This window comes from Desmodus rotundus, chromosome 1 (genome assembly GCF_022682495.2).
Source record: "Desmodus rotundus isolate HL8 chromosome 1, HLdesRot8A.1, whole genome shotgun sequence".
Taxonomy (NCBI): Eukaryota; Metazoa; Chordata; class Mammalia; order Chiroptera; family Phyllostomidae; genus Desmodus; species Desmodus rotundus.
In genome coordinates, this window is record NC_071387.1 from 204871304 (window position 1) to 204891450 (window position 20147).

The window sequence follows — 20147 nt, forward strand, 5'->3', positions numbered from 1 at the left end:
TTGTAAATTGTGCTGCTATGAGCATTGGGGTGCATAGGTTCTTTTGGATTGGTGTTTCAGGGTTCTTAGGGTATAATCCCAGCAGTGGAATTGCTGGGTCAAAAGGCAGTTCCATTTTTAGTTATCTGAGGAAATTCCATTCTGTTTTACACAGTGGTTGCACCAGTCTGCATTCCTACCAATAGTGCACTAGGGTTCCCTTTTGTTCAGAGCCTCTCCAACACTTATTTGTTGATTTGTTTATGATAGCCATTCTGACCAGTGTGAAGTAGTATCTCATTGTAGTTTTAATTTGTATCTCTCTGATGGCTAGTGATGCTGAGCATCTTTTCATATGTCTCTGGGCCCTCTGTATGTCTTCCTTGGAGAAGTGTCTGCTCAAGTCTTTTGCCAATTTTTTAATTGGGTTTTTTGTCTTCCTGGGGTGGAGTTGTGTGAGTTCTTTATATATTTCAGAGATCAAACCCTTGTCCAAGGTATCATTGGCAAATATGTTTTCCCATTTGGTTCATTCTCCTTTCATTTTAATGCTGTTTTCTTTAACCATGCAGAAGCTTTCTAATTTGATGAGGTCCCATTTGTTTATTCTTTCCTTTATGTCCCTTGCTTTAGGGGACATGTCTGTGAGGATGTTGCTGCGTGCAATGCCTGAGATTTTCCTGCCAATGTTTTCCTCTAAGACTTTTATGGTGTCATGACTTATATTTAAGTCTTTTATCCACCTTGAATTTATTTTTGTGTATGGTGTAAGTTGGTGATCGAGTTTCATTTTTTTGCATGTAGCTGTCCAGATCTCCCAACACCATTTGTTGAAGAGGCTATTTTTATTCCATTTTATGCTTCTTCCCCCTTTGTCAAATATTAATTGACCATAGAGACTTGGGTTTATTTGTGGGCTCTCTGTTCTATTCCATTGTTCTATGTGCCTGTTTTTATGCCAGTGCCAGGCTGTTCTGATCACAGTGGCCTTGTAATACAGTTTGATATCAGGTATTGTGATCCCTCCTGCTTTGTTCTTCTTTCTCAAAATTGTTGCAGCCTATTTGTACTTCTTAATCCCCTCACCTCCTCACCCATTCCCCTATACTCCCTCCCATCAGGCATCCATCAAAATGCTCTCCATAATCATGATTCTGTCTCTGTTCTTCTTGCATCTTTAGTTTATATTTTAGATTCAGTTGTTGACAGGTATGTATTTATTGCCATTTTATTGTTCATACTTTTGATCTTCTTTTCTTTAAAATGTTCCTTTAACATTTCGTATAATAATGGTTTGGTGATAATGAACTCCTTTAGTTTTTTTCCTTGTCTGATAAGCTCTTTATCTGCCTTTCGATTTTAAATGATAGCTTTGCTGGGTAGAGCAATCTTGGCTATAGGTCCCTGCTTTTCATGACTTTGAATATTTCTCAAAAGTTCCTTGTAGCCTGCAAAGTTTCTTTTGAGAAATCAGCTGACTCCCCTGTAGGTAACTAACTGCTTTTCTTTTGCTGCTTTTAAGGTTCTCTCTTTACCCTTAACCTTTAGCATTTTTATTATGATGTGTCTTGGAGTGGGCCTTTTTACATCCATCTTGTTTGGGACTCTCTGCAGTTACTGGACTTGCATGTCTTTTTCCTTCACCAAACTAGGGAAGTTTTCTTTCATTATTTTTTCAAATAGATTTCCAGTTGTTCTTTCTCTTTTCCTTCTGGCACCCCTATGACGCGAATTATTTGTTCTGATTGGTTTCTTTTTGCTTCCATATGTTCCAAATCATTGATTTGATTATTGGCTTTATTTTCTCTACTGTTGGCTTTATTTACTCCCTGTAAATTGTTCTTTATTTTAATTACTTTCTTTCCTTCCTTCCTTCCTTTCTTTCCTTTCCTTCCTTCCTTGTATCCTTCCTTTCTGACTGGATCTTTTTTATGCTGCTGAGGTCCTCATTAAGTTCCTTGAGCATCCTTAGAACCAGTGTTTTGAACTCTGCTTCTGATAGATTGCTTATCTCCGTTTTGTTTAATTCTTTTTCTGGAATTATGACCTGTTCTTTCATTTGGACCATGTTTCTTTGTCTCTTCGTTTTGGCAACCTCCCTGTGTTTGTTCTTATGTATTAGGGAGAGCTGCTATGATTTTCTGTCTTGGTAGCATAGCCTAATGTAATAGGTGTCATGTAGTGTCCAGTGGCATAGCCTCCCCTATCACCCAAGCTGGGTATTCAATGTGTGCCCTTTATGTGGGCTGAGTATATGCTCCTCTTGTAGTTGAGCCTTGGTTGCCATTGGCAGGTCACTGGGAGGGATTTACCCAGGGCAGTTAGCTGCAAGGACTGGCTGTGACCAACCTCCACCCTCTGTGGAGGATCAGCTGTGCAGGGGGAAGGTGGCGGTGCTGTGACGTGGTCTGTAGCTCTCCTTGGTGCATAGGCCCTGAAGTTTCCTGGGTGGTGCAGGCCAAGGTCAGCCCCGACCTGTGTTTTGCCTGGGGCCACTCTACATGAGCTATAAAGCAATCTGAGATGGCTGCTACTTGTGCTGTGCTTGGAGATTCCCAGGTGAAGCCAATCTGTGAATCTAGGCTGGCTGCTGCTAATGCAGTGCCTGGTGTCACTTTGCAAGAGGTACGAGGGCAGGGGGCTTACTGAGGCCAGCTGTTGCTTGTTTGAAAGTATTTAGGAAGTTATGAAGCTTGATCCATGACTGGCCATTCACATGGAAAAGCTACTATTAACATATGTAAATTCAGTAGGATGGAGCCTCAGGGAATCTCCAGAGCAGGGTAAACAATGTTGCCAGGTTGATGGGGTCTCAGATATGGCACCTACCTGCTGGCTCTGTGGCCGGGCCCACCTTTCTATCTGGGAGAAAGCTGTCCACCAGCTCTTGCCTTGATGCCAGCCATTTCCAGTTCCTCCCTATATGCTAGTGGTGCCTTTCAAGCTGCTACCCCAGTGCTGCAGCTCAGAGGGAGTGAGTCTGAATAAGTCTGTGTATGGTCTTTCACAGGAACTGCTTGGGACTCCAGATGTTGCTTCCACCTACTCAGTCCCTGCTGATTTTTGCAGCCAGGTGTTATAGGGAACTATCTTCCTGGCACTAGTACCCTGGGTTGGGGGTCTGGTGTGAGTCTGGGACTCCTTGCTCCCAAGATACCCCTCCTAAATTTTTATCCACCACACATGGGTGAGGGACCAGCCCATTCGGAATCTCCACCCCTCCTACCAGTCTGGACGGATGTGGTTTCTTTAATTCCGTAGTTGTCAGACTTCCATTCAACTCGATTTCTGCCAGTTCTGAATGATGGTTGTTCTATAATTTAGTTGTAATTTTGATGTGTTTGTGAAAGCAGGTGAGCTGTGTTTCCCTATGCCGCCATCTTGAGCAGAAGTTGGGGATTAGGTTTCAACATAGGAATGGGGAGTGAGCACAAACATTCGGACTACAGCACCCCTCCATTTATTTAAACAAGCTTAAAAAGCACTGAACCAAATGGTCAGTAATGGGAATGTGATGGAATATTAATTAATGTAGCCATTACATTTAATGTTCACAGTTTTTGGTTTGGGTTGCTTGGGGGTGGGCATTATGCTTCTTTAGCCAGCAAGGAAAAGATTGTTTTTGTGGAAATGCCATATCTTGGGGATTTGCTGCGATGATCCCAGATCTGTGTTGCTGCATCCAGCCCTTCTCATGTATCTCTTAGCATGTCACAGCCCTTCATGGCTTCTTTTATGACGTGCCCATGCCCCCTCTCCTCTCACTTGCAACTTCTCCAAGCTGATAGAATCTGCCTGAGCCACCCAACATTTAATTTTAAGTATTTTCTGTTGGTGAGGTGTTGGCATTAGGACTTTAATCTCAATCAGTTAATATTAGCTGAGCCTGGTTGATTTCATTTGAATCAACAAAGAATTGCTAAAGGCTGCATTTCCTAGGAAAAGTGGCAATCTGATTGGCAGGTACTTAACGGCCACTAACATGCAATGGAAAAAGAAAAATCAAAAACAAACTGAAAAAGAAACAGCATTTGTATGCGGTCTGTTCTCAGCTTTCTTTAGAAATTTTATTAGGGAGTCACATAAAAGGAATCCAGAATTTATCTTACATTATTTTAATATTAATCAAATTTCTAAATAAGCAAGTGTTGTGCATTTATAATCAGAAGAATAATCAGGATTGGCTGTGGAGAAAACGATCATTTTGCAGACCAGCATCTTGTATTCCTTTCCAGTTAGTGTATCTTCTTGGTTTAAATACAAAATTTCTAGGAATAAAATTCTATTTGAAGCAGAAAGCCTCACGTTTGTCCCACTCACACCATTTCAGAATACATTGCTCAGTATGCAGTTTGGTTTGGGGCGTCTGGGTAAAAACCTGGATAGAAATAACCGAGCAATAGGCCAGGTCCTTTTCCTAAAGGTCTTTCACTTCCCTGCAGTCTTTGTATAACCATTTGTATTACCTGTTTTTATTATTTGATAAATCCCCTAGTAACTCGAGGTTTGGGAATAAGGACAGACAGAGTGTCACTGGTTTTCTAATTAGACCAAAATAATATTTCCACCTGACTAGGATGGTGATTTCTGTGGAGCTTAATAATTCCCCAAATAAAACTATTCATAAGTTCTAAAGTTCCAGTACATGAAAATGACTCATAACTCTATTAGAAAAGGAAGGAGTATCTCTTAAGTTTCAACAAATAGCCTTATCAGAATATCATGCATTTTTCTTTATAGGTATTGAAAATAAAATTTTAGCTTCTACTTTTACATGCATTTTGTGTGATTATTCTTTCCCATTACTCTTTAAGTTGAGCCTGAAAAAGGTCTCTTCTTGCAAGGATAAGCTAGAGAGAGTTGGGCTGGCTGGTCACAAAACCAGTGGCCAGTCGGTCCTTTGCCCATGTTTAAACCCTCCTTATCCAGGATCCTACTTCATAGTGAGTTCCAGAAGTGTCCACAGCTCTAGGTAGCGCTTATCTATGGAGTTGGGGTCCATCCCATCAACATCCAGGCCAGCAGGCATGTGACTGAGTCATGTGACCACAGTTCAGTACAAACTTGGCTGCGAAATGTATCTCATTGGATTCTAGTACTAATTGAAAGAGGGGAGAGTGAGTACTGGGGGACAAGTAAATGTTAGATCACATTATGGGTTGTGGTATTAATCCTATGGACAATGAAAATCATGTCAATGTTTTACTAAGAGGGATGTCACAATCATAAGTGTGTTTTAAAGTATAATTTTTTGTGAAAAAATGGACTGAAGAGAGCCTGAGAGGGTGTTGGCAGCCCATTCCTGAAGGCCAAGGAAGAGGTGGTGGCTAGGGCTTGAGTGATGTCTGGAGAGGAGAAAGGGAACAGAATGAATTCCAAAGACACTACAGAGGTAACACTGACAGTGGGGAACTGGGCAAGGGAGCAGAGAAAATTCCAGGTGACTCCCAGGTTTCTGGCTTGTGTTGCAGACACCGGAGAAAGACCAGGTTTAGGGAGGAGGTATTGATGGACCCCTGCGTCTAACCCTGGGAATGGGCTTTGGAGGTATCTGTCAGACGGCTGTTTCTACAGAGGCAGCATGTGACTTCAAATGAATTAAGCCCCCATTCACCATCAGTTGAGAGCCCCATGTCCAGTTGTTGTTAACTAATCTCTTCAAATGAAGGCTTCCCTGTGAGGGTGTCTTGTATTAAAGGGCCTTGTTGTATTACCTGTCACAGAATGGTTTATCATATACCCACAGAGGAAAGCCAGCCAGGCAGAGGGACTCTAAACCAGCAAAGGCCTTGCTAATTGTGTTTGTCGTCATAAGTCAGGAGCAGTCTCCTCGTGTTGATGGTATGGACGGGACTGTTGGCCACACAGGATATTAGTCACACAGATTTGCATGAGCAGCAGCTCCACCTACATTCAGTGACGGGCATCGTCCAGCTGGTTCTGACCACACGAGGAGCTGCAGGAAGACAGCAAAGCTTTAGAGCTAGAAAGCAGGTATTTAGTTTCTTATGTTGCTTGTCAACGTAATTCATTTAGTGCTTCGTGTTTTGCACCTTTTAGTTGACGTGTGATTTAAGAAAGATCTACTTCCCTCTATTACAAGGTACTTAAAAAGAAACAAAAACCACTTTGTCTAAGTATTGTGTCTCCCTGCACAATTGACCCAAATATCCTCTAATTAATGTTGGCAGTGCTAATGATTTGCTAGTCAACTATTTTGCACCTCTGATAGGTACTGTGGTTAAACATTTACAATTAAGTATGTTAGGGTTTCCAGTGGGCACTGATGTTGGGAGTTCATTCATTGATCTTTCATCTAACAAATTCAGCACTGCCGTCTGGCCACGTGGGTACATCGGCGAGATGCCAGTGAGCACAAGGAACAGAGGGACGCCCCGCCCTCCTGGAGCTCCCTTCTTCTGCTCCTTAGTGAAGCAATGAAATTAGACTCAAATAAACTTATCACTGGCTTCAACCCATCCAACTTGTTGTCGTCATATTGTAATGCTTGGCCATCTTCTCAGCCGGTCTGGCTGGCTCTTTTGCGATGGATCGCTGCAGTTGGCAGAGGCCAAAGAAGTGCTGGGCAAAGGTCGGGGGTTCATTTTGTGAGGCAGTGGGCTGTGTGCCTTCATCTACTCTTCTGGGACCAGGGGTGCATGTGTGTGTGTGTGTGTGTGGAGAGAGAGAGAGTGAGAGAGAGATTGAGAGATTGGGGGACGGGGAGGGGAGAGAAAAGGAGGGAGGGGCAGAGTATAACTGACTTGGGGAGAATTGTGCCCAGGTTTATATATGAAGGCAGCAAGATGGAGAAGCTGGCGATTAAGACATGCCAAGTGGTGACCAAGAAACTCTCGCCATATTCCACCTTCAAACCCATCCTGTCTGCCAGATTTTAACCAAATTAGAGTAGTGTGGTCTGCTTGCTTCGTGACTGAATGAAAAAGGAAACTTCAAGAGTTCTTTTTATAAAGCCCAGGGGAAGCCCCACGGAAATCCAGGCTTTGTTTCAGGAATATCTGCCGGACTATCGGTCAGTATGCCCTTCTTGTTAATTTTCATTAAAAGGCTGATGGCCAGGTCTCTCTTTTTTCACTCACTTTTGCATTTTTAGCTATAAATCTCCAATGTGGCTTAGACCATGGTTCTCCTTCACCTCCCATCTCAGTTTTCCCTCTCGGGCTTAATTTCTCTGTGTTCCCTTTTCTCTCTGCTTCTCTGCTCTTCTCCTTTCTGCTCTCAGCAACACTTTTGTTTGTCCTGGTGTTTATACAATAGTCTTATTAGGCAAAGCCCCAGATGGCCTTCCTTCCTTGTCCGATCACCCGTAAAGTGTAATTTGGGCTTCTAAAGTTTGTTCCCTGAATGAAGGGCTCACGCTCAGAGCATGCAGGGGGCTGGTACATGTGGAGACACTCAACCGGGATGACAATTTACACTCAGTAAACACTTCAGGGAGTTAATTTGGGTCTGTGTCTCCCACGTTAGCCAGCAGTTTCTATATTAAGAGAATTTGGTAAAGAAGAAGCGACAACACGATCGCACGTTTGGTTTGCATTTCACTGAAGCTCTAGGATGGTCAGCACTTTGGAGAAAAGCAAAATAAGACCATCTCTTTGTACTTCTAGCTGGACCTCTTCACTGGTTTTCTCTGAGGCTTTGGGCCCCTTTACTGCAGGTCTGATTCCAGCTGACCTGTCACACCTGGCATGATGGGAAACCACCTACTTTATCTCTTTCATTTTTCAGTTTGATGGGAAGGCGAATGTTGGTTACTACTGTCCTGTGAGATGTGAAATAATTGATTTCATTCAAACGGATGGCAACAAAAAAGCATTCAAGTGTCTCTTCCTTTGACTTGGTAGGTAATGGTCTCCGTGAATCAACAGTGATTCAGGGCTTAGCTCATCCTGCTCACGTCAGCCGTCGCCCACCAGCTGACCGATTTAGTAGAAACATGGCCAGGTCATTGAATGACAGTGGTCACACCGTAGGGTGGTAAACATGAGGCTCCAGGGAATTGAACGTTTAATTCGGAAGCACTGAAAACAAACTCTCCTGAGCCAAGACGTTAGATTTACAAGGACAAAAATAGCCTGTCTTTTCTCCTTCCATACCGCCTTTTCTTCCCCCATACATACATGCTCCTTGTTTTTATCTCCCCCCTACCCTCATCTGTCAGAGATTTTGATCGTCGTTTTGATTTACCTTCCCATTGACACATCATCTGGTTTTTAATTCCCTGGTTAGACATGAGGTTAAGAGGAAAAGCAAGGCCAACAAACCGATTTAGCCAGGCTCGCTCTTGCTCTCTCACATTCCCCGGGGTCAACTCATGCCCAGATTTACGAGTCCAAAAAAATAATAAATTACATTAAATGACCCAGAGGTGATCCAACTCCAGGGGCCTGATATATACTGGCCACGTTTGAGAGATGGGCCAACAAACCAGAATGGGAATACATTAGTCTGTTCTCCATGTCCACTGTGAAGCAGTTTCATTCCACTGGTTATTGTATTCATTTCCCAGAAAGAGAGCAAACCCAGGAAGCAAGATAAGAATCAGAAGGTCCTTTGGCAGTTGTAGATTCAGAATAGAGGGGCCAGAGTGACTTCCGGAGAGAGCGTCAGCACGGTTGGAGAGATGACTTTACCCGTTTCTGCACTGGGACATTCTTCTTAGCCAGTCAGAGGCAGTTGGAGGAGACAAAGCCATTAATTATTTACCATCTAATTCTTTTCAGCATTCTTCATCCATCATTAACTGATTGGATGAGATTGTTTCTAAAGGCCCTTCTGCCTCTGAATTTCTATGCTCTGCTAAAAAGCCCCTCTCTTATAGACATGTTTCAGTAATGACTAGATAATTACCTCCTTTTCTTCATTTTTATTTTGTATTGGTTTCAGGTATACAGCTTAATGGTTAGACAATCATATACTGTACATAATTATTTTCTTGACTGATGTTTAGGAATTCAACCCTGGACTCCATAATGGACTTTTAGAAACTGTATTAGTTTTCTATTGCTTCCGTATCTAATTATCATAACTTCAGTGGTTTATAACAATGGCCCTTTATTATCTCATGGTTCTGTAGGTGAGAAATCGGCACAGCATGATTCGACTGGACTCTCAGCTTAGACTTCGTGACAGACTAGGCTCTGGGGGCGAATTCGCTCTCAGCCTCACGTGGGTTGTTGACAGAGCTCAGTTCCTTGTCTGGTAGGACGGTCTTCCCCATTCCTTGTTTGCTGGCCCCCTGCTAGGAGCCACTATTTGCACCTAGAGGCCGCCTGCCTGTGTCTCCCGTTTCCTCTGCAGTCCCCTAGAGCAACAGGAGGTCCAGTCTCCCTCAGATTTCTGATCTCTCTGATGGCCTGCCTGCTTCCACAGGCTGTTGTGATTACATCGACTCACTCGGATAATCCAGGGGAATCCCCCTATTTTACCATTAATTGATTAGTAACCTTAATTGTATCTGCAGTGTCCCTTCAGAGCAGTACCTAGATTAGTAATCATTGCTAATTGTCATTACTTCAGTGATCATATCTGGGGACAGCTGATTCCATCTATTTACCTGTATTCTTTTTATTTTGCTACTTCCAGGACAATAATTTCTTATCCTACCTCCGTATTTAGTATTTCAGCCACTTGGCATAGAAGATTCTCTATTGCAAAAAGTACATCAATTGGTAGGTTGACTGGGGGAGATTGATATTTCTTTTCTCTCCCTCCATTCAGCCAAGGAAGGTTCCTTGAGCACATCTGGTTTGCACTAGATGGGTAATTCTCAATTCCAGCTGCACTTTAGAATCATGTAACAAAAAATGTAAAGTATCAATACTCAGGCCTCACCCCAGAGATTCTGACTCATCCATGCTAAAGCCAGGGCAAGGTGTCTCAGGCCCCCAGGTGGTTGTGATTTGCAGCCAAGGCTGAGAACTATTGATGAGTCCAGACGTTCTGTTTTGGACATAAGGAGGCTGAGGGTGAGAAATGATTTTTTACTTCAAGTCCCGTAACTGGGAAAAGATCTGGAGTTCCGTGCCAGCGCTGTGCCAAGGACAAAAGGTCTGTCAGTTCATCAGTGCTCAGTAATTATACACAGAGTGGGTGTTGGACAGGTCTGGAACACCCTGCTTCTTGTTTCAATAGCAAGACTGTCTTTTCAGGGCTCTAAGGAGTGACTAGACCCAGCAAAAGGGCTGTTCAAAGGTCTTCGCAGCAGCACAGGCTGCTCGTAAACAATAAGAAGCACCAATATGTTCCACACCAGCTGGGGGCTGGCCACATGGGTGCCCACGCCTCTCAGCGTCCCAGAGCCGCATGGTCTGACACCATGGCCACTGACCTGCCTGTGGCTATTGAGCACTGGAGATGTGGCGAGTGCCAATTGCAGTGTGCTGTGAGTGTGCACTACACACCAGATTCAAAGTTTCCACATGACAAAAATAGTGAAATATCTCACTATACTTTTCATAACTATTACATGATGAAATTGTAATATTTTAGATATATTGGATCAAATACGATACATTATTGACATTAATTTTACCTATTTCTTTACCTCTTAACGGGTTACTAGGAAGTTAAAATCGCACGTGCCCGGCGCTGGTGGCGCTGGTATATTCCTGTGACACAGCACTGCTCTGGAGCACGTTTTCCACGAACGCCGTTAACAGCGCGCGGTGCGAGTCCAAGCTGCGGTACCTCGCCTGATCTTCAAGAGCGAGGCGGTTATTGTAAAATTCCCAGAGATAAGACAGCAATCTTGTGATCTGCCCTGGGTTTGCCATCTATCTGTCTGGGAGCCAGTCAGTCTGGCCAAACAGATTTCTTTCTATTTATATGTTTAGGCTTAAAGGAGGTGGGGGACGCTCCTGAGTCTGGGAAAGAGCACACGCCTTTGCTCTTAAGTAATGTCCCCGAGCGTAGTCCAGGTGCTCCTGGAGGCTCTAAGGCCTAGAGGTGAATAATATACCCTAGGAGCAGTACTGCTCCTAAAGAATGCTGTTAGGTCAGCCTTTATGAATTAGTACCATCCCTGATATCCCTAAGTACTGGAAATACTATGGTGTCTGTCCCGTCCATAATTCAAATCCAAACTGGACTTTCTCATTATCTGTAGTTTTTCCTGTCCTATTGGTACCCTGCACAGGTGTTTATGATTTAGCATCTAAGAAGAAACATGGGAAGGGAGAGGCAGGCATTAAGTGTGGTTCTAATGCTTACCCAGAAATGTTCTGTCCGGGGGATTCGCCTACCCTCTCAACCTTTCTCTGCCCGTGCCAGGTCTGGGTCAAAGGTGAGTGAGATTGGCACCTTGCACACTCAGCCGCTGTGCAGCTTTGGGGGAGACATCTACTGTGTGCCAGGTCCAAGGCTAGTCATTGGGGATGTGACAGGGAGACGCAGCTACTGCCTCCAGTGTGCTCCCAGCTAAAGGAAGAGGACAGGAGCCCGGCAGCATCGGGACAGGTGTCCTCAGTGAATGGCAGTTTTCACAGCGTCGCACAGCACGGGGTTTAGCTTATCCCCAAGTTGTGGAGTGGTGTGCGGAAGAGGGCTCTGAGCCCACGGAGAGTCAGTCTCTGCCGGAGTCACCAGGACAGGCACTGCTGGGCTGGCAGCAGGGCGTAGGCTGCTGGCTCCCCCTCTAGTGATGCTTTCCCAGGAGGTGACACCCCTCGCACTTGGTTTCCCAACTTGTTGACCTTAAAAGAACAACTTTACCATTTTGGACTTGATAAAAGAAAGAAGAGTGTCTCCCAGTGCTTGCTCTGTAAGTTATCTGGGTACGCTGGTGCACCGCGAGTTACCGTGCTAATCATCGCAGACTATAATCTCATCCAGGCAGGGTCGCTATTTGAAGACTTGTTTCCATGAAATGTCTTCGGCAGCTTCTCTATTTCCTATTAAATTAGGTTTAGCGAAGCCCATTCCCTTCTGAGGTTTGAAAGAAACTCCCAGCCTTGTTGAAAGCACGCTCTTCATGTTACAGATCTACCACAGTAGTCAAATTAGATTTAAAAAGGAGTCTTGTGGAAAAAGAGAAAAAGCAGAAATTCAGTAAGAGGTTTGCTCTTTCAAATTCTGTTTAGGAAAAGAAAATGACTTGGTAGGTGCAGTGGTGTACAGTAAGACATAACGAGGAACATATTGTTCAACTAAGCACCTGTGTAATTGGTTTCCTCTTCTGTGTGAGAGTCGCACATGCGCTGTGAATCGCTAGATGCACCGAGTGAGTCGGGCTGGGCGAGTTTGCCGGCCATCCATAGGAACAGTTGCTATGGTGAATCACCAGTATCCCGAAGTGCCGTGGGGTCCTGCTGAACTCAGACAGAATGGCCCGTGCACTGAGGAAGGCTCGCTCCCCACGGAGTGCCCGTGGCAAGATAGGGGCAGCCCCGAGCATTCAGTGCTGAAACGCCCCTTATTCTTTCACTCCTCCAGGAAGGACGAGGTATAGACCCAGGTCCCTGTAACCCAGCAGCCTTCTCTGTCCTCACAAGGAGAGAACATTGCTAGGGAAGGCATCAAGCCAAATAGCTCATCATGGAAATCCATCTACTACCCAGTTTTCGGCTCTACAAATCTAGGGTTCACAAAACAAATGATCTGGACCCAGTAACAAGAGCACAGACTTTTCTTACGGTAGCTGACATAGTGACTAGGGGTGAAATCAGCCTCTGGATTATTTCCCACACCATCAGGCCTCCATATCGAAGGTGTGCTCGCATGCCCGCCTTATCCCAGGTGATACGCACGCACCGCTACAAGGACCCTTCCTCTTCCCTGCACCCTCATGTGATGCAGTGCTTGACTGAAGAAGGGAGGCTCACCTATTACGGGGCTGCCCAAGACCACGTTTGCTGACTGCTTTACCACCTCCGTAGGCTTCCATTTCTTGTTATAGAAATGAGGGCCCACTCTCAGTTTACTCCAGGGAAACATTGTAAAACATAATCCACTTATGACCAGTATGAGAAAGAGTCAAAGTGGCTGCTAGCATTTATTGTCTACAGGCAGGGAGCATGCCAAGTGCTTTAAAGAAGTCATCCCCTTCTGATTTTTTTATGAAAAAGGTAATACAATTATTGCCCCTATATTAGGGATGAGTACACTGAGGTGTGATAAAGGCGGGATTTGAACCTAGCTCTCTCTGACGCCAGAATGCACGCTCTGAGCCCCTAAGCTTACCCTCCCTGTAAGTGGAGATGAAGGATGGCATCTGAGGGAGAGGCTGGTGTTCATTTCTAAAGACCTGGGAACGTATCTGTGAGTGATTATTAACTAAGTGTGACCAGCTGACGGTGCCACAGATGGCATCACACGAAGTGAGTGGTCCAGGGTTCACTCGGAAGCACTGTCTCTCACATCTTGCATCAGTGTCAACAGATTGCTTCATCTCTGTACCTGTTGCCTACATGGAACCTAGACAGCATCCTTCAGTTGCCCCACTGATTAACCTGCAATCTCATTTTATTCCCCTGAATTCATAATTCTGAACTTTGTTCTCTGGCTTACCAGCCCTCTCAGCCTAGTACTCTGAACTAGCCAGAACGCAGACCCACACCCCAGCCCTTGCACTGTCGGAGGCTTACCCATAACAACGGTGTACCCATACCCTCTTCCCTTCTCTAACCCGTCACAATCTTATTTGTCATTTGGTTCTAATTTGTAGCCCGTGCCTTCAGTGGCTGATTTTTCCCGACTCTGACCTTCCATGAGCAGTAGGTACGCTTCCTTTCCCCATCACATGGGCCTTTCTTGCCCAATCCCTGAAGCCAGGAACCCTGATTTCATGCTTTCATACTCTCCATTGTGCCTTGCACAGTGCTATCAGGCACTCGCAGTTCAACAAATACCTGCTAATTTTAAATTAAAGAGAATTGGACCAATCGTTTTCTTTGCCTGGAGTTGGTTATAACAAGTTGCAATAATGTTATATTTAATCTCTGTTTCTTCTCATGTGTTTATGAACTGTTTTATAGCCAAGAAATAAAAGTCACTCTATCATTGGCCTAACTAACGTGGAGGCCTCCTCGGCAGGGCGGTCTGCAGAATGAAAACTCTGGCCGGCCAGATGGCGCCGCTTTCAACTGGCTCTCCCTGGCGGGAGAGGGGAGCAGGCGGAATGCCTCGGCTCTGGGACGGGTGTTTCATTAACGCAGGAGTAGAAGCTTGTCCGCCGCCTGCAAGTGCGCAGCTTGCCATGAGGTTAGAGCCAAGGAATGCCTGAATGTCGTTAGAAACTGAGACAGGGCTTTTCCCTACAAAAATATTGCAAACTTAAAAAACCCAATCAACTAAGTTACAATTTCGTATATTCCTCTGGCCAGTGCCTGCCTCTACTTCGACTGTGGTGCTGGGGAAGGGGCGCAATGGGCCTTTGTCCTGCTCACATTGGCCACATCGCTAGTAGATTACATTCAAGTGCAGAACTCCGTCCGTGTGTTGTACTCTGTCCTCTCCTAGGGACGCTCTGTCTCACCTAGAACCTAAGAAAGAAGGGTCCTTTCATCGGGAAGCTGCCACACAGAGTTCTGCCAAGCAGAAGGGGACAGCTTATGATGCAATCGAGCCGAGTGCCCACTGCTCTGAGTTATGTGGGGCTCTCGAGGGGGATCACTAGGGAAGTGCAGCTGGCTGCTTTTGTCTCAGTCGCTGCCCCCTGGGACAGCAAGAGTGCAACGGGAGAGCACTAGTCTCTAGTGGAGCACCCAGCCCGTACTGACGTGGCCTCATCTCCGGTCCTCTTCGCTGCTCCCAGCCTCAGGGGGGCATTGCCATTGGGTCCCTGTGTCAGAGGCAGTGAGCTGTGCTGTCTTCTGTTTGGGACAATGACAGTTTTACATGCTTTTTTTTTTTTTTGCTGTAGGAGTAGCAGGCAGATTCCTGTTTAATTTTGCCTTGGGGAATTCTGATCTGTTTGCTTTGTGGGACAGAATGTTTTCTATGGAGATCTGTTTGGTCCATAGGGGACTTGTGATAATCAGTTTGTTACTGGTTCAAAGTTCGTGTGCTGGACACTTCAAAGGCCAAGATTCAAAATATCAGACTTTGAAGTAAGGAAGGGTTTATTGATGGAGACAGTACCAGCTTGAGAAGATGGGGGATGCCTTGCAGCTTCCACAGATGCATTTGAAGAGAGTCCAGAATTCGGGCATCTTTTATGTCAAGGGAAGGGAGGAGGGGCAGGGCAAGAGGTATGAGTTACCTAGGCCTGACAGGGAGGTGAGAAAGAGTTTAAAATCTCTAAAGCTGTTTGTTCCCCTGTTCCTTGCCCCCCAGCTGACCTGCTCTGGTCCCAAGGCTTCTGCAAATCTTGGCCAAAAGCTCAAACCTCAAGCAGAATTCCTCTGATAACTAGCATACCTAGAGCAGGACTTATTCACCTGGAGGCTGATGGAGAAATGCAGGCTAAAATTAAGTTAGAGCCTTAGAGCGAGTATTTCAATCTGGTACAGGTTGCTTCTTTGGGGGAAGAGAAGTTCATTTGCAGGCCGCAGCTTGGGGCAAGCATCAACTGCTATTCACCTGAAACAAAATTCACGTGTGTGTCATCTGCCATGTCTCTGTGAGTTGTCTGGAGAAGTGACTTCCAAACCAGCAAAAGCACCCTTCTGAGGCATGCAAGCTTCTTTATATCCCTAGTCAGTTAGGAAGCACACAGCCTGGGAGCAGAGAATCTCTGTTGCTACCAATAGCAAGAGGGCGTGTGCCTGGAAGGCTCTGTACCAGCCACTAAGTGTGTGAAGCACAATTGGTGAGACTAACTCTTACACAGGCCAGCTGCTCAAGGCTTTTCATATTTTTTAAAAAATAGGCAAAAAATAAAATTTACAAGGAAATGTCCAGTTACCAATAGGGTGGTGTTTTCAGCCCATAACCTATTTGTTTTTAGCCTTTTTATGTACTTCTGCTCCAGACCTCCAACTATTCCCCTAGGAGCAAAAGACCTAGGGAGACAGGCTCAGTGGTCCCTAGTGGCCAGGCAGATGAGGAGGATGCAAGGCCATTAGACAGAGCCTCTCAAGGTGGGGATGTAAACTGTGGGTGTCATGAACCTCACAGTTGGTGAAGTGTGTTCATCTACATCAGGGTGTCAAACTCCCTTTCACCAGGGGCCACATTAGCCTTGCAGTTGCCTTCTAAGGGCCAAATGTAGAGCTCCTTGCCCTTAGTTAAGGAGTAGTTACATTTATACGGTCCTAAAGTTGCATTCGGCCCTTTGAAGGCAACTGCGAGGCTGATGTGGCCCCTGGAGAAAATGAGTTTGACACCCCTGATCTACATGATCCCCTTGGTCTATCCAGGGACTCCCAGGGCCCGAGTGTGAGGGGATCAGACACAGGAAGAGATTCAGTTTATGTAGGGATGTGGTTTCTTAGAATTTTTTAAGAACACAAAATCATATGGAACAAAAAAGTGATGGGTGCCTGACCACGTGTGGCTCAGTGGGTCGGGTGTCATCCCACAAAGCAAAAGGTCACCAGTTTGATTCCCGGCCAGGGCACATGCCTGGGTTGCGGGCTGCTCCCTGGTTGGGGCACATGCGAGAGGCAACCAACCAGGTGATGTTTCTCTCCCTTTCTTTCTCCCTCCTTTCTCCCTCCCTTCCCCTCTCTCTAAAAATAAATAAATAAAACCTTTTTAAAAAATGGGTTGTTCACTGTCTAGAAGTGAACATTAGAACCTGAGGCAGGATGACGCAGCCATTCCTGGGGACTACCCCATTCCATTACCCAGCAAACCAAACATTGTCGTCCATCACTTCAGCCTGATAAGGGGTCGTGAGAAGGGCTATTTCATTGTTGTCAAGAGTGCACAATAACAAAAACAAGGCCGAGAGAGGCCCGTGGGGCCCCCGGTGTGCTGAGCAGTGCGCCCCAGTGACTCGTGGTGTAATTCGATGGCAATGTTGGCATCAGTTAGTTGTCAGGTGTAGCAACAGCTCTCTAAAGAGTCCACGGAGTTCATTTTAAATCAGCCCAGACTCGCCCCTTCAGAGATCTGGGAAGTGGACAGCTGGTTCATTTAGTGCAAAGAAGCATACTTCCCTCAGGCAAAGGTGAATGCCGGCTGAGGCACGCTGATCTGAGGCCCGTACATCAGGCTGAAGAGCTTGAGGAGTGGCCACACTTGGGATTCCAAGCAGCTAGGGGCACGAACTGACCCTGTGTGAGCCTGAGGTGTTCACATTCCTCCTACAACCGCTTAGAAAGCCAGGAGGAGAGCAGGTATCCTAGGGAGGCCACTCGCTTCTCACCTTCCCCTCTCCGCTGCCCTCCAACTGAACCCCCTTGTACGGCTTATTCGCTTGGTATTTGAGGGTTAACTGAGGCCTTTTGTTCACTGGGACACATGCTGGAGGACTTCCACTATTACAGTAGGTTGTTTTATTTGTCCTTTTGTGGCCTGTCCAGCTCAGGGCCCGTGCTTGGAGATTCGGCTGACAAGTTTCTCTTTCCAGTTCCAATGAGAGTGAACCACACCGGCCCCGTTATTGGGGCAGTGGGTGGAGGGTCGTTTGTTGTGGGGTGGCTCTGTATTTGTGGACCAGGATGTGCGTATCTCTACCGTCCGTGTTATTTCCTGAGGCCAGCACCCGCGGGAGTAAAATTCATTACAACCTGCTGTTGGCTCTTGTGAAAAGTATGACAATATGAGACTCTGGGGCATTGAAAGACAGACTGGGATTTCTTCTAGAACTGAGAGGCATGTCAGCTCATTTACAGCTTAAACGGCATTTAATGATAATGGTCTGCTTTTAGTTGGCATCATCTTGTGCTTTTTTGTGTGATTGCAGGTCCTACAGGCATGGATCTCTGGAAGCTGCTGTTGACTTTGGCAGTGGCGGGCTCAAGTGATGCTTTTCCTGGGAGTGAAGGTGAGTTCTGTTCTCTGGTCCCACCCAGTGTTTTGAAATAACACTGAACTTTCTCGGTCAAATCTAGGTTCTTTGGTTGATTTAATCAAAATATGTAAGTTTTAAGTAGCAGCAAATAGGAAACTGATCTTTCCAATCATAAACTGGGAGGACTTTTATGATGATGTTTTACAGGGAACACAGTGGCCAGCTTTGGCATCTGGTGTTTTCACGTCAGAAATAAATGCTATGCATCACGCTGAGGGCGTTGCTGTGAAGGCAAGCTGGGCCTCTTGGTCCTCAGGCCCCGGGAAAGATATGGAAATTACCCCAAAGGGTTATTAACCTACTGATTGCTAGCTCATCTGTGACTGAGGGTATCAGAGCCTATCTGCAGAGCTCAGAATGAAGGGCTCTTAATCATTTTCTCTGACAGTGGGAACCGCAGGTTTCACATAAATTTCACATCTTTTCTGGGCAATTACCCTTTGGCAAAGTTTGAAGGAAGAGACTCTTGAAATAGTGAATAATGTATTCAGAAATCCTGAGCTTCCTTGGCCGTCTCTGCAGTTCTTCCTTGTCTCTCCCCTCTTCCTAGTGGAAAAGTCTCAATCTGGTCAAACTCAGGTCTGAGAGCAGAAACGACTGGAACAAGAGAGGGTCATGAAAGGAAGTGGGAAGGTGGATTTCCCTGCCCAGAGAGAACGCCATGTTCGCAGAGGGGTGGGGGTCTTTGTAAAAGATTGTCTTGAGTACTTGACATTTTTCCTGGCTTCCACAGAGGAGAGGAGCGATCTTCTTTTCCTAGGCTGGGACTCCACATTCCACTGTTGCTTTAAGAACAGCTGACCACCCTGCTCAGCTGGTGTTGGGAAACACAGCTTCAGGGCAGAGGTAGTACTTCAGGTGTCCTCCCTGAACTTGGAGCCCAAAAATAAGTTCGTAGTAGTGAGCTGGTGAGGGTGACTAGGGTAACTAGGAAAACAAGAAGGGTAAAATATGATCTTTTATCTCTTAAAGCAATTGGAAAATATTTATAGAAAAGAAGTCATAGTTGTTTGAAATATGTCGGGGTCTCTCTGGTGGTATAATGTCAACATTGTGCAAGGCAAACATGGAGAGAATCGCAGGCTCCATTTCAGCAGCTTTTCCCAAGGCTGGTTTTAGACCCTGGTTCTGAGCCAAAGGATGACAGCTGAGGTCCTCTGCTATTCCAGAACCACAGTGGCTTCATCTCGCCTTGCTTCATTAAGGTGACTTTCACGCCACTGGGCAAGGCTTGAGAATTTTAAAAATCTGTGAAACGAAAAGTATGGCGAAGGAAATCTCTCAAGATGTATCTTTAAAAAATGTATCCCCAGCTGGAAGACTGGAGCTCAAGTTACAATTTAGACCTAGAGAGTCTGCAAGGAGCGAGCGTCTGTCAGCTGCTTGGACGTTTTAGCTTTGACGTAAACCTTCAGCTTTAGAAGGAAGTGGAGAGAACGCCATTAGCTCTGGCTTCATGGTTGCCTCTTGTTTTGTTTACTGATAATTTTTGTTTGTTTGCTTTGTTTCTTCATTCGGGAAGAACAGAGCGTAAGAAAATGCAATGGTTTACGGCAAACACAAACCAGGCAGCTTGGAGTACTTGCTCCTAGTAAGTAATTTAGCAGAGGAACACATTTGTTCCTCCTCCTTTTTCTTCTCTCAGTGGGCTAACCAGACCTCCTTGGGAATATGTGGCTACTCCAGAATTCCACCTTAAAGCGGCCTGGGGTTGTTACAGATGGGGCCCGATGTTTCCGCAAGAAGGTGTAGATAGATGAGCCTGTTCGAACATGAGCACGCTGTGCTGGCCGTTCTGGTGGACTTAACCAAAGTGATCACCTGGCACCATGGGGATTAAATGTCAGATAACATTCGTGGGCCTTGCCAGGACTGGAATGTAGCCAGATCGTTTTGATTTTATTTTCTCTCCCATTGTATAAGGTAGACTAAAAATACAGGTGAGGATTTTAGAGCCGTATCTCCAAAAGAAAATACTACTGTATTTCACCAACCACTCATTCGAATTCTGTGTGGTCAGTAAAAGATGTGGCCCTGCTGAGTAAGGGATTTGGGAAGCGTCACCTACAGAAAAGTCGTCCAGGAGCTGGGAGAAGGTGACAGATCACAGTGCCTGGGGAAGGTTGGCACTTGAAATGTTTAGCAGGGATTTTTCTTGCCTGGGCAGATGAGCAATTAGAAATATACTGACCCTGAGAGGCTTTTTTATTAAGTCTAATTGCCCTATGGGAAATTTAATGAGAACTAA

At 45.5% G+C, this 20147-nt stretch overlaps 1 protein-coding gene across 4 annotated transcripts in view; it reads left to right on the forward strand.

The window, feature by feature from the left end:
- The window catches only part of GHR (growth hormone receptor), a 212852-nt gene that overhangs the window by 81961 nt on the left and 110744 nt on the right, over nt 1-20147 (forward strand). For 2 of the 4 annotated variants that reach the window (XM_045186428.3, XM_053914604.2), the window contains exon 2: nt 17792-17872. In XM_045186428.3, the coding sequence (XP_045042363.2) occupies nt 17792-17872 (81 nt within the window). Of the gene's footprint in view, nt 1-6714; nt 7013-7728; nt 7841-17791; nt 17873-20147 lie in introns of those variants that run through there. The other 2 variants (XM_045186429.3, XM_024578524.4) reach the window with 2 other exon arrangements.